Raw genomic sequence first — 11,411 nt, 5'->3', positions numbered from 1 at the left:
CAACAGCACATGCACACACACACACACACACACACACACACACACACACACATTTATATTGTATACATAGATTCAATACATTCCCAAGACCATTTAACCCATGTTTCATGAGCAATCCATGTCATATGGGACTGGGCTTGTTTGGGCCTCTGGTGAAGTGGAACGCAGGTGGTCATGTTGCAGTGGTGAGTGAGCTCATCACTGGACGTGCAGGATGGCTGCGACAGGGTAGAGGAAGTCAGAGCTGGCCATTCGTGGGAACATTGGCTGGTACCACCAATCAATTGTAATCGACCCTGAAATAGAGCGCTATTGATTGGGGCTTTTATTTTGGCGGACACTGGATATCCTGCCTCTGGTGGTGGTGGTACTGCTGCTGTATGCGGGGTTGTCATGACAACAGTGGAATTTGAGGAGCTTGTCTGTCCGTGATGAACTATCTCCTCTCACTTCTGCCGTCCACCCCCAACCCCTTGCCGCAGTGGACACTAGCTAGCGCACAGACAAACACAGACGCGTCCACTCTGTCTCGCAGCAAAGCACACACAGGCATGTGATTCGCTCTGACTGATTCAGTATTCAGAGCCTCTACTAACACAAGCGCCTGTCGTTCAGTCACTGTCCAGTCTGTTGCAGCGGCGCAGTCATATTCCACTACTCTGACTGTACCATACCAGGCGAGACGTGCGGCTGCGTCTGTCGCCACAGGCGACCAGACAAACACAGATGAGGCGTAGACTCTTTAAGAATTCAGTGCGGCGGCTCAATGCTGATTTCCTCTCGTGTTTGTTTTGGGCTGAATGGAGAAAGAGTGACAGACACCCTGCCTTGTCTCGGGGTGAGAATGGATACTTACTTTGAGTTCTCGAGTGACTGGCTGAAGAGACATGAAGGCAAGGGCATTATGCCAGATGCATTGTGGGATAAGTGCAGAGAGAGGGAGGGAGAGGTAGAAAGAAAGGAAGAGCGAAGAAGGAGAGATTCTGGGGGCTGGTCACTGTGACCAGGGTCAGCACTGATTTGCAGCTCTCTTTTGGATAAACACCAGTGGGCTATCAATAGGCATTGGGGGGGGGGGGGGGTTGGGGGGAGGCGGGAGGAGTGGGGGGCGGGCATGCGGTGGGGGCGGTCTGATTAGCATATTAATGTGACTAATACTAGCCCCAGGCCCTCCCCCTCCGTTCTTTTGGATGCTAACCCCCCTTCTGTTCCTCACTGCTCTTGTAGCTGAGCTGGGGTGCACACACACTCACGGCCTCTCTCTCTGCCTCACCAGCATGTGTGCGGGCTTTAGTGCACATGTGCTCTCCTCACTCTTCTCCTTCCTCTGCTCATCCTCTGCTTTGCCTCCACTACTAACCTGCTGTCTCTTTTCCTGCTGCTAAGCCAGTGCATGCATTTGTATTCACTTACACTCTCCTGAGTTGTTTTTCTGCCGGTGCGTTTGTTTGTTTGTTTGTTTGTTTGTTTGTTTGTTTGTTCCCCTTCTGTGGTGCTTTTCTCATTGGCTGTCTCTGTGCAGTTGCATGCGCTCAAAAGTGTCTCTGTGTGAAATTGCTTCCAGGCTTCGCTGTTTGTTCTCTTCTTTCACATTTTGTTTGGCCCTGCCTCTGTTGTTTCTCTACCTCACACTTTTTTTTGTTCCTGCTCTCGCCTTCTCATTTTCTGCTCGCCTCGCTCGCTCGCTCGCTCGCTTGCTGACCCCGTCTCATGCGCTCATGCTCTCCTGTTGCATGCTTCGTCCAGTGGCCTAGCTGATCTCTGCACTGTAGTGGGACAGAGGGAGGGAGAGAGGAGGAAGAGGGGGGAGAGAGAGAGAGAGGGAGAGGGAGAGAAAGGGTTGGGTGTCAGAGAGTGCTGTGGTTGCCGGGTGCCGGGGCAGGATTAATATTCCGGGGCAAGGCTTGCATTGAGGCTTATTCCCAGCCGCTGCTCTCCCTCTCCCTCCGTGGCTCTCTAACGGGCTTGACCACGCGCCGCACCACTCCACCACCCCACTGGACCTCCCTGCAGACGGACTAGCGCCCACAGGAACCTGCTCAGTGTTTGGGAAAACGTTTGTCAATGGAGCCTCTACAGCAGGAGTTGTGGTCACGCTGCATCACGGAATAGGACTTGTACCTCAGCTTGAGTGGATTCACGGACTGGTCTTTTGAGGAGCAGTGTGCAGCAGTAGTGTGTGTGTGTGTGTGTGTGTGTGTGTGTGTGTGTGAGAGAGAGAGAGAGAGAGTGTGTGTGTGTGTGTGTCGCTCCTATGCGTTTCTGTGAGAGCGCTGCTGGATGCTGGCCAGCAGCGCCGGCGCCGGCACCAGGAGCGGAGAGACAGCCGGCCGGCCGCATGGAATCCCTGGGCTGCAGCCCCTTCCCCATGTGCTGGGCCAGAGGTACCCGTGCGCTCACCCCCCACTCTCCTCCTCCCACATCTCTTCCATTTCTTCCTTTCTTTTTCCCCCCCCATCCTCTTCTCTTCTATAATCTACCCCTCCACCTATCTTTATTTGCTTATCCTGTTCTTTTGAACTTTTCCCCCTTCATCTGTTCCCCAACACGTTTCCTCATGTTATGACCCTCGTGCTATGGACTTAGACTCTCTATCCTTTTTCTCGTCTTCCTCATCGCTCTTCATCTCCTCCTGTTCATGTGTGCGGCATCATGTCTGTAGTTTGCGTGCCCTCTCTTCACCGTTATGCAGTATCAGTGTGTCAGTGTTGATGCTCAGTATTATGGCTCTCAATGGCAGTGTGTGTGGGGTGATGTAGGCTTCTCCTGACGGACGACTCAGGGTGATGCTGAGACTCATTAGCTCATCTACACTGCCGTGACACTTTTCATTACTGATCACAGATCAGTGTCCTACAGCTCACCAGTGGCTTAGTTTTGACAGGTTGTTGTAATCCTTACGTTTTTAATGATGGTGCGAAAGGTTTTTGCTTCAGCTTAGCTGAAGGTGTTTGTAGCCCATGCGATTTGCAATGTGTATGTGTGAGAGAGGGAGAGAGGGAGGGAGATTTGTAAATCAATCGTGCTGAAGACATTTCACCATCTGTGCGCATTCATTTTCTTAACGTGTAAAATGTCTGGCTCAGCGACTGTGCTTGTGTGTGCATGTGATTTGGTTTTGTATGCTTACTTTCACACTTGTCTGCATTGATTTAGTGCCCTCGGACTGACCAATCACAGGCCTAGATTCAGCTTTTACCTCAGGCAGGTGCACCTGCTTCTCTGGTTTTTACGACAACTGAAAACAAATGACCTTGATCCTATAGAGAAAGGCCCCTTTTAGAAACCGGGCAGAATTGTTGAAGCATGCTGCTATCTGAGGTCTGTTCTGAAGCATATTTGTTTGGGACCTTTTATTTATTTGAATAAATGGATGAGTCAGAGGCTCACAGTCTGCTGCGCTGTCGGAAACCAAGACAGTTTGTCACCCTGTGCTGAGCTGCTTCCTTTGGCTCGTTAGGTCGGCTGCTTGTTAGTGGGCTTAGACGCACCTGGGTGATGCAGTGCTGCATTCCCCCTCACCTTGCTCTCTTGGGCGCCTGTCATCTTCTGTAGTTGAGGGAACATGAGGACATGCAGACATCCGTTGTCATAACATCTGCAGCAAAGATTTCAGACGGTCATAAAGAAAGCTGTATTTATTTATATATAAGGGTCAGAAACCAAGCATTTATGTGATAGCTTAATTCTTAATAAGAGCATTAAGAGGGACCCCTTATATGTAAATGTGTGTGTGTGTGTGTGTGTGTGGGTGTATCTGGTTAAGGCTTAGGCTATGTTGGGGTTGCATATAGCTCAGCCATCCAGACCCTCTCTATATATCCCGCTCAGGTTGCAGTGCCTTTCTTAATGCAGCAGATCCAGAGATTAGGCCGTGCTGTTTTCACAGCAGTGGAGTGAATCCCAAGAGACACACACACACACACACACACACACACACACACACACACACACAATCAGCGTTCCTGCTAATGGACCCCAGCCCACTGGGAGATTTCAATGATTTATGCCTGATATTTCGACATCAGGGCCAGGTTCTCGCCGCCAACTCGAACCTGGTCATGTTTAATGGTCTCGCTACTCCGATGTTTCGTCAGGAGTCACTCGGGAGTGACCCAGGATCTCTTGGTTTAACCCGACACCAAGAAGTCACTCAAACATGGCCTCATTTGGTAATGGAACCTATTAAATCCATGCTGTAATGGGAACCATGATACTATAGTGCAGTGAAGACTACATAACTAGATACTCTATGCCAGATTGCTGAATCGTATTTGATAGGGGGAGCCTAAGTCCACAGGTTCTAGATGGTGGCTAATGGCACTGTTTACGCATTCCTGTGCCAGAGCTTGTTAAAGATGGTGCAAAAGGAAGAGTGAAGATTGTTGGGTGGATCTCTTTTCCGAGCACGTAGCCCTTGTGTGTGTGTGTGTGTGTGTGTGTGTGTGTGTGTGTGTGTGTGTGTGTGTGTGTGTGAGTGTGTGAGTGCTCTCTGGTCTTGGCAGCGTGGCCTGGCCCTGTCATGCTGTGATCTATGGGAGCCGGAGGGCCCATGTTTCACCAGTGTACAAATCACCGTTTCCTGAAAAGATAAGCCGCCACAAGGCTCACAAGGCCTGATGCAGGCAGCAGATTGGTTAAAGCGGCTTAAAAGGCCTGATATGTTTCTATATGTTAATGTTTTTAAGGCCACCACCCCCCACTCCATCCCTGCGTGATCATGAAAATATCTCCTCAAGTAATTGCACTAAGTGGTTCTGTCAGGTGGATGTTTGTGTAGAGGTCTAGATGTTTGTAGATGCCTAGCCCAGCCCTGCCTTTGTGAACAGCTCAACATTGTGTAGTACAGTAGCCAGACTAAGGCATGGGAGTTTACATCATCTCAACTACTTCCCCCAAGCAAGGACAAACAAAGGCTAGAACAGAATCGAAAACAATCAACGCCAGTTATAAGTGATCACTTCCTGTCTTCCTGTCTTCCTGTCCCTCGCTCTACCAGTGTTTTGTATCACGGCAGCAATCACCTAGTGTGGGCCACAGCCTGGCTCTTCCCCATGCTTGCTCATGAATAGAATAGCTCTTGTTTTGTGCAGCGATTCCCAAAGTTTTTTTTTTTCTCTCTCTTTCTCCCCCAAGCCTCCCAGGCTGTAGCCTACTTGGCAACTTGACGCCGAGAGCCAAATCCCTCCCTAAATAAATTTCAATAAATCTGCAAGTTTTATTTCGCAGCGGTGAGTCTCCTCCTCCTGCGGCGTGGTTTATGCAAACACGGGTTCACCCGAGGTGCGAGGTCGAATACTTTGTCAGGTGGGAAAATGGCTAATCTGGCCCGAGGAATGGATGTGGTCGGCTGGTAGGCTGTTTGACTGGCAGCCAGAACATTGTCCTAGTGGAGATTATATAAGCCCACCACCCTCACCCCTTGGTGACAAAATACAGTCTCAGCGTGTTGAGCACACAGCCACACAAACACAGTATGTACTGAATGCACATTACACATTAACTGACAACATGCATGCTCATACTGTACATATAGACACATGTACACACACACACACACACACACACACACACACACACACACACACACACACACACACACACACACACACACACACACACGCACGCACGCACAAATGGCTCTCACCCAGGCCCCAGGCTTAAAACCAATACTGTGTGTTGTCGTTGCTGACCAGATGATCTGTGGGTATTGGAGAAACATGGGTGATTGAGGGCAACGCAGGATTCTGTTCTGTGACATAACATAACCTATTCTTCTCTGACCCAGCAAACACGATTGAGTGACAATATCCTTGTTCTGCTGCTCTGCTAGAGACATTTATTGATGACACCTCCCCACACACCCCCACCCCCATATTATTTTTTGTTCAGACCAATGGTTCTCATCCTGCTCTCTCAGCACTCTGGGCTGTCCAGCTTGTGCCTGTCTGAATCTTTTTTTTTTTTTTTTTTGGCTCCACTGTGTTCTGTCAGGGTGCCATGTCTTTCCTCACTGATGCCTCTTTTTTATCACTGGACACAGAGAGCTTCTTTTGTGTGCCGCCATGGTTACCCAGCAGCCACACAGAAAGGAGACGCCACAAGATGAGTGCCATCCGACGTGAAATTTCTCTTCTTGAGGAACACCCACAACTGCCCTCTGGCCTTTACTGCTGTGCATGGCATCCTGGGTGCCATTAATTTAGCTTTTTCTCATGAAAAATATATTATATATAGGTTAACTACATCCATAGATTTTTTGCTATCAGCCTGACTGCCATGTCATCTTCTCCTAAATGCACCACTGCACACATACTGGAGAGGGAGATGAATGAAGTGCAGACATAGAGATTCAAGAATGATAATTTTTATCCCAATGTGTGCATTCTTCCCCTTGCTGTGAGCATTCCTGCTGAATAAGTCTAATTCCTGTTGCACACAGGCCAAGCCCCTTTTAATGTCTTTCCTGAGCCTCATAATGTTTGGGGCTGCTGGCAGTTGGGCGTGCTTCAGCATTGATCTGACAGGGCTCAGACGGTTAGTATTGTCCAGCTTCCTGAGTTTCCTGCACAGGGATTCTGTGCTTCTCCTGATAAAAATAGCTCTTTTGTCTTCGCAAATTCGGCCGTTTACTTTAGCCCCCTTGAAAAAGGCACTCGAGTCTCTCTTCAGTGTGAACACTGTGTCCTAACACTGGACACTGGACCCTCAAGCAGAGATATCTTGTAGTCTTAGATGTCAGCTGTGTGTCTCAAAGAAACTTTTGTCTAAAGAAAATAATTTGTATGAATTGAAGTCCTACTGTGGTCCAACACAGAGACTGTGGTATGTGATCACCACAGGGGGAGACTACTGTGGAATGTCTTCGCAAAGCCAGATTTGTACCTCATTAAATTGAGTATTAATGGCTTTCATGTAATGAGCTCATTTTCTGGTTATCAATTTTTTAAGCGACACTGATGGATTTTAAGAGCTCTCACAATTAACTCTGTGAGGATTTTTTTTTTAGTTTCCTTTTTTTTTTTCATTTTGTCTCTGAAATGTACATGGCATACATACATAGCTATTCAAGGGTTAACATTCAATAAGTGGAGAAGTTAGCTGGGTAGGACCCACCCTGTGGCTGTTTACATTGGCCCTGTTCCCACTAAGCCATGCTGGGCTTGTTTACACCTTCAGTCGACCAATCGGCGCTCTCAGGGTTTTCCGCTACTTACGCCAGATGGCCAATCACAGGCCTTATCCCTTGGTGGGCCACTCCCTCCCCAAATACCTGGGAGGCTGAGTAGAGGAAATGGGGGAGAGAGGAGAACAAGGCCGCCGCTGCCGCTCCATGGAACCTGTGCGTGACTCAGTACCCGAACTCGCATTGTCGACGGGCATTGTGATAGACAGGACATGACGTGTGTCAGAGGAAAGAGGTGTGTATGTCTGTCCAAGAGAGAAAGAAAGGAGAGAGACATAGAAAAGGAGAGACAGAGAAGACGGTCAAGAAAGGGACTTTTTTTTGGGCTGCTGTCTAAACCCCAGACAGAACACCCCATGAGGACTACATGAGTCTGACAGCTGCGACATTGGCTCCGACTGCCTCAGGAGAAGTTGTACGTCGCTCCTTGTCGTCTTCTTCTGTTTCTGGGTACACTCATCCTATGTATTCAGAAGGCTACGGCTGCTTCTCCCCACGACATTCCAAAGTGCCATGCGTTTGCTGGCCCTTCATGCTCAAAGGTAGGAGAACTTTGTCAAGACAAGTAGTAGTCAGGTTCTCTCGTTACATTATGTTGCCTTCTCATTGCCTCTTGCTTTCATTTCTATTGAAAAAGACCGGGAGTGTCTTATCATTCTGTGCAGTCGTGTTTTGTCTTTAGCTCTGTATCTGAATGGCCTTTTGAAGGCTGTCTCATGATGTTGTGTGCTTAGTGTGGTCAAGTGGGTGTGGTGGTGTTCTCTGTGCTCATAATAATACGTGGGGGCTTTGATGTCCTGTTGCCCGACTCATGAGTGCCGTGTTTATGAGCGGAAAGGGCAGGCTCGACTTTTACAGTGACCGCACTGTAACATGTTCATACGGCACAATTTGGGACCTTTCACAGCTTAGCAATCATCTCAGAGCGTTCACATCAGGCTGCATTGGGACAAAGGGCCGTCTCAGTTAAGTTGGGTTGTGAAAAGCTAATGTGGACAGTGTTGAGTATAAAAAGCTTTGTGTGTCTGTGTGATTGCTAATCTTGGTATACTAAAATCATGTGTCCATTGGAATTACCAGAGATTGCTAAATGCTAATCTATATAAAATGTTTTGTGAATAAAATACCACAATCCAAAAGAGAACTCGCACACCAGTAGTAGCTGATGCAAAGATACAGAAAGTTAATTTCATCAAAGAATAAAGTCCAAAGTGCTCAGTGCTCCCCGGTCATGTGCAAAGCGTTTTTCGGTCATCAGACTGTCCTCAGTGCAAACTTCAGTTTCACTTTTTAGTTCACATTATTTTGGATTGTGGAACTTTAAGACTTGTGAATAAAATACAAAATTTATTTATCAGACTATTCTTGGGGGGTCATCCTCCACACTCGGTTGTGTATTCAGAGAATTTGTCACATCATACTATGAAGAAGGGTATCTCAATTTAACTCAATTTGTTAATAGTGTCATAATTATATTTAGGATAGAAAAAGCAAGCAAGCTAAAGTGTTTGTGACTAATTGAGATATTGAACCAGTTGGCAGTGTTGGCCTGTAGGGCTTATTCAGTCCAGCACTGCTCCACTGGGTGGTTCATGTGTCTGGGCTCTCCCGTTACTGTTAGCATTAGCGAGCGCGAGGCCCCACAGGGGCGTGTGCACTGGCTACAGAAATGCGTCTAATCTGGCTCTGTAATGGCTTGAGCAAACAAACAAGCTCGATGGCAGAAGGGGCGGGTGGTCTGTGTGTGTGTGTGTGGGGGGGGGTGCAGATGACCAGGAGGTATGCAGCTCACTGACTCCGGAAGGACCCCTCTCGAGGGGGAGCGGCTGGGCCCCGAATTGGCGCTCTGATCCTGGCAGGACATCTGACGGGCTGCCCCTACCCTGCCCTGTCCAGCCATGTCCCCCTGCTCCCATCCTGCAGTTATCAGCCAGGCTGAAGATATGCACTTGTTGACAGACCCAATCGGGTGCACATTATCACAAGTAATTGAGCAGCAGACACCATTGGCGATGACAAGTATTCATATACAGTATATATAATATCTATTTATCGCTCCTTGCTACCAGTTGCAGGCCGTTAGTCTGGACACTTCCAGCACGGAAGAATTGTTATCTGTGACGACGTAAACCATGCCACATCCACTGTAATTCCCTTTTTTCTGGAACTTTAGGAGGCTTTAGTGGTGAAAGGCCTCTGGTTCCTCACTGGCCACTAATTGGGAGTGTGTGGAGCGGGTTTATGTCCATATCTAGTAAAACGAAGGCTTTCTCCTCACAGCACTTTCCCTCTCCCCAGAGCACACGCACTATCGCCCCTTAACTTCTGACGCCTCTGGAGCCAGCGAGCCCCATGAAAATGAGTAGTGCTGACTAAAGAAATGAGGCTGGGTTTATTTTTACCCTCCGCTCTCCCTCCCTTTGGATTCAAGCGCGTTCTCACCCCAGAGTCTTAGACTGGCGTCGGTGCATCAGGACCCCGTCAAACACTGGCCTCTTAAGCTGCGGACTTGATCCCTGTTATGTTGTCACCATTTTTTTTGTGTATTTCAAACAGTGTTTTCGCACAAAGGGACCCTTTGGATGTGGTTGGACTAGCATTCCGGGCTTCTGCCTGTCATGACCATATCACATGCAAAGGGGTGCAAAGATCAAACGGCAGTTGTGATTGGTTTTGTGTTGTACGCTACACCGTGCATAATACTGCTTTTTTAATGCATGTTTGAGCCACTCTGAGCAACTGCTCTGAGGGAGACTTGACTCCGTGACAGATTCCTTGGGCTCAGGTTCACAAGGAGACGGTGCAGATGAGCAGGGCAACCTTTTGATCTTTAGGTCACACTATGTTCCATCTCTTCTGGTCTCTCTCTCTCTCTCTCTTTCTTTTTCTCTCTCTTTTTAGTTTTTCTCTCTCTCATGTGTGAAATCATATTTGGATAGGTTTCCCCCCTTGTCGACGATTCTCACTTCAGAGCGGGTGTGATCGTGGAAAGGACAAATGAGAATTTCACACCTCAAATCCCTTCCACATTCTGCCTTTCACAGCTATAAATCCAGTGATCCACCATTCGCTCCTTCTCAGAGACACAAATCACACGTGAAAACAGAGGTGTGAAGGCTGCCGAGAAAGCCAGTTTTGAACAGTTGTTCCTCCGTAAAGTGTTATGCATTAAATATCCCTACTTACCTTTCATCTCTCTCTCTCCCTCTCTCTCTCTCTCTCTCTCTCTCTCTCTCTCTCTCTCTCTCTCTCTCTCTCCATCCCCGACCTGATTCCTCTGCAGAATATGACAGACACCTAGCACACAACAAAGGCATGGCGACGGCGGCGTACCTGGACCCTAACCTGAACCACGCCCTGGCCGCGGGGGCCAAGTCGCGCCTCAGCACGGGGACGGAGCGTGCCCCAGCGGCGCCGGACCGGGTCCTCAAGGTCTTCCACCACTTCGAGAACAACAGTGAGCACAGCACATGGTCCAGCAACATCAGGCATGGGGACGGCACTGACGTCCGGGTAAGAGGAGGCCATTACCGTCATGGGTGTGTGTCGGGTGGGGTGGGGTGGGTGTGGGGCGGGTGGGGTGGTCAGTCAACTGTGAAAAGGGAAAAGGTCAAGCGCGCCTCTTGATGTGTGTATTTTCCAGACTCAGGCTCAGTCGCTCACTCTCCCTCTCGCTCACTCGCTCATCCACTTACTCCTACAGTGCACGCAGTCACTCAAAAGGGCATGAATAATTGACGTGATTGAGTCGCTTGACTGTTGGACACTGTACATGGATGTTCCTATCGATCGGAGTTGCGTAAGGAGAGCAGTGATGTGCAGTCAATGTGCCTGGTGTGTCGATATTCATGCTTTGGCACAGACAGGAAGAGATCAGTCCCCAGCCAGTTGTTGCCTAATTGGTGAGCGGACAAAATGAATTGTATCTGCAAGAGAACTGTATGGATTTAGATTGTGGCAAGTCTTTCATTGTGCTGTTGTTTTAGAGCTTTACTTTAAAGTGTATGCCACAATATCCTCTTAATTCAGTGTTTTGAAACACTGATACTCACTGAAGTCTGCCTTTTTAGAGAGGAAGTCAGTCTACCTCCGGTTGTGACATGTTAAACAATGGCTGACTTCTTTCATTGAATGTATCATGTCTTGCTTACTCAGGAAGAACAGGTCACTAAAAAATGAATACCTCTCCCCCACTGGCTGACGGTAATCATCATAAGTATTGAGT

General features: G+C 48.4%; 1 protein-coding gene across 3 annotated transcripts in view; it reads left to right on the top strand.

The window, feature by feature from the left end:
* Window positions 1-1,833: 1,833 nt before the first annotated feature.
* Window positions 1,834-11,411, top strand: part of ptk2aa (protein tyrosine kinase 2aa) — a 58,166-nt gene continuing 48,588 nt past the window's right edge. The window contains exons 1-2 of one of the 3 annotated variants that reach the window (XM_076302110.1): window positions 1,834-2,384; window positions 10,470-10,699. In XM_076302110.1, the coding sequence (XP_076158225.1) occupies window positions 2,255-2,384; window positions 10,470-10,699 (360 nt within the window). In that variant the 5' untranslated portion in view covers window positions 1,834-2,254. Of the gene's footprint in view, window positions 2,385-7,306; window positions 7,729-10,469; window positions 10,700-11,411 lie in introns of those variants that run through there. The other 2 variants (XM_076302108.1, XM_076302109.1) reach the window with 2 other exon arrangements.

The sequence above is a fragment of the Alosa pseudoharengus genome, unplaced genomic scaffold (genome assembly GCF_046254945.1).
Source record: "Alosa pseudoharengus isolate Yale_2024_CS ecotype anadromous, Long Island Sound unplaced genomic scaffold, YU_APseudo_1.1 YU_APseudo_1.1_scf_23, whole genome shotgun sequence".
NCBI classification, from domain to species: domain Eukaryota; kingdom Metazoa; phylum Chordata; class Actinopteri; order Clupeiformes; family Clupeidae; genus Alosa; species Alosa pseudoharengus.
Note: the sequence above shows the minus strand (reverse complement) of the source record. Positions and strands in the feature narration are given on the sequence as shown.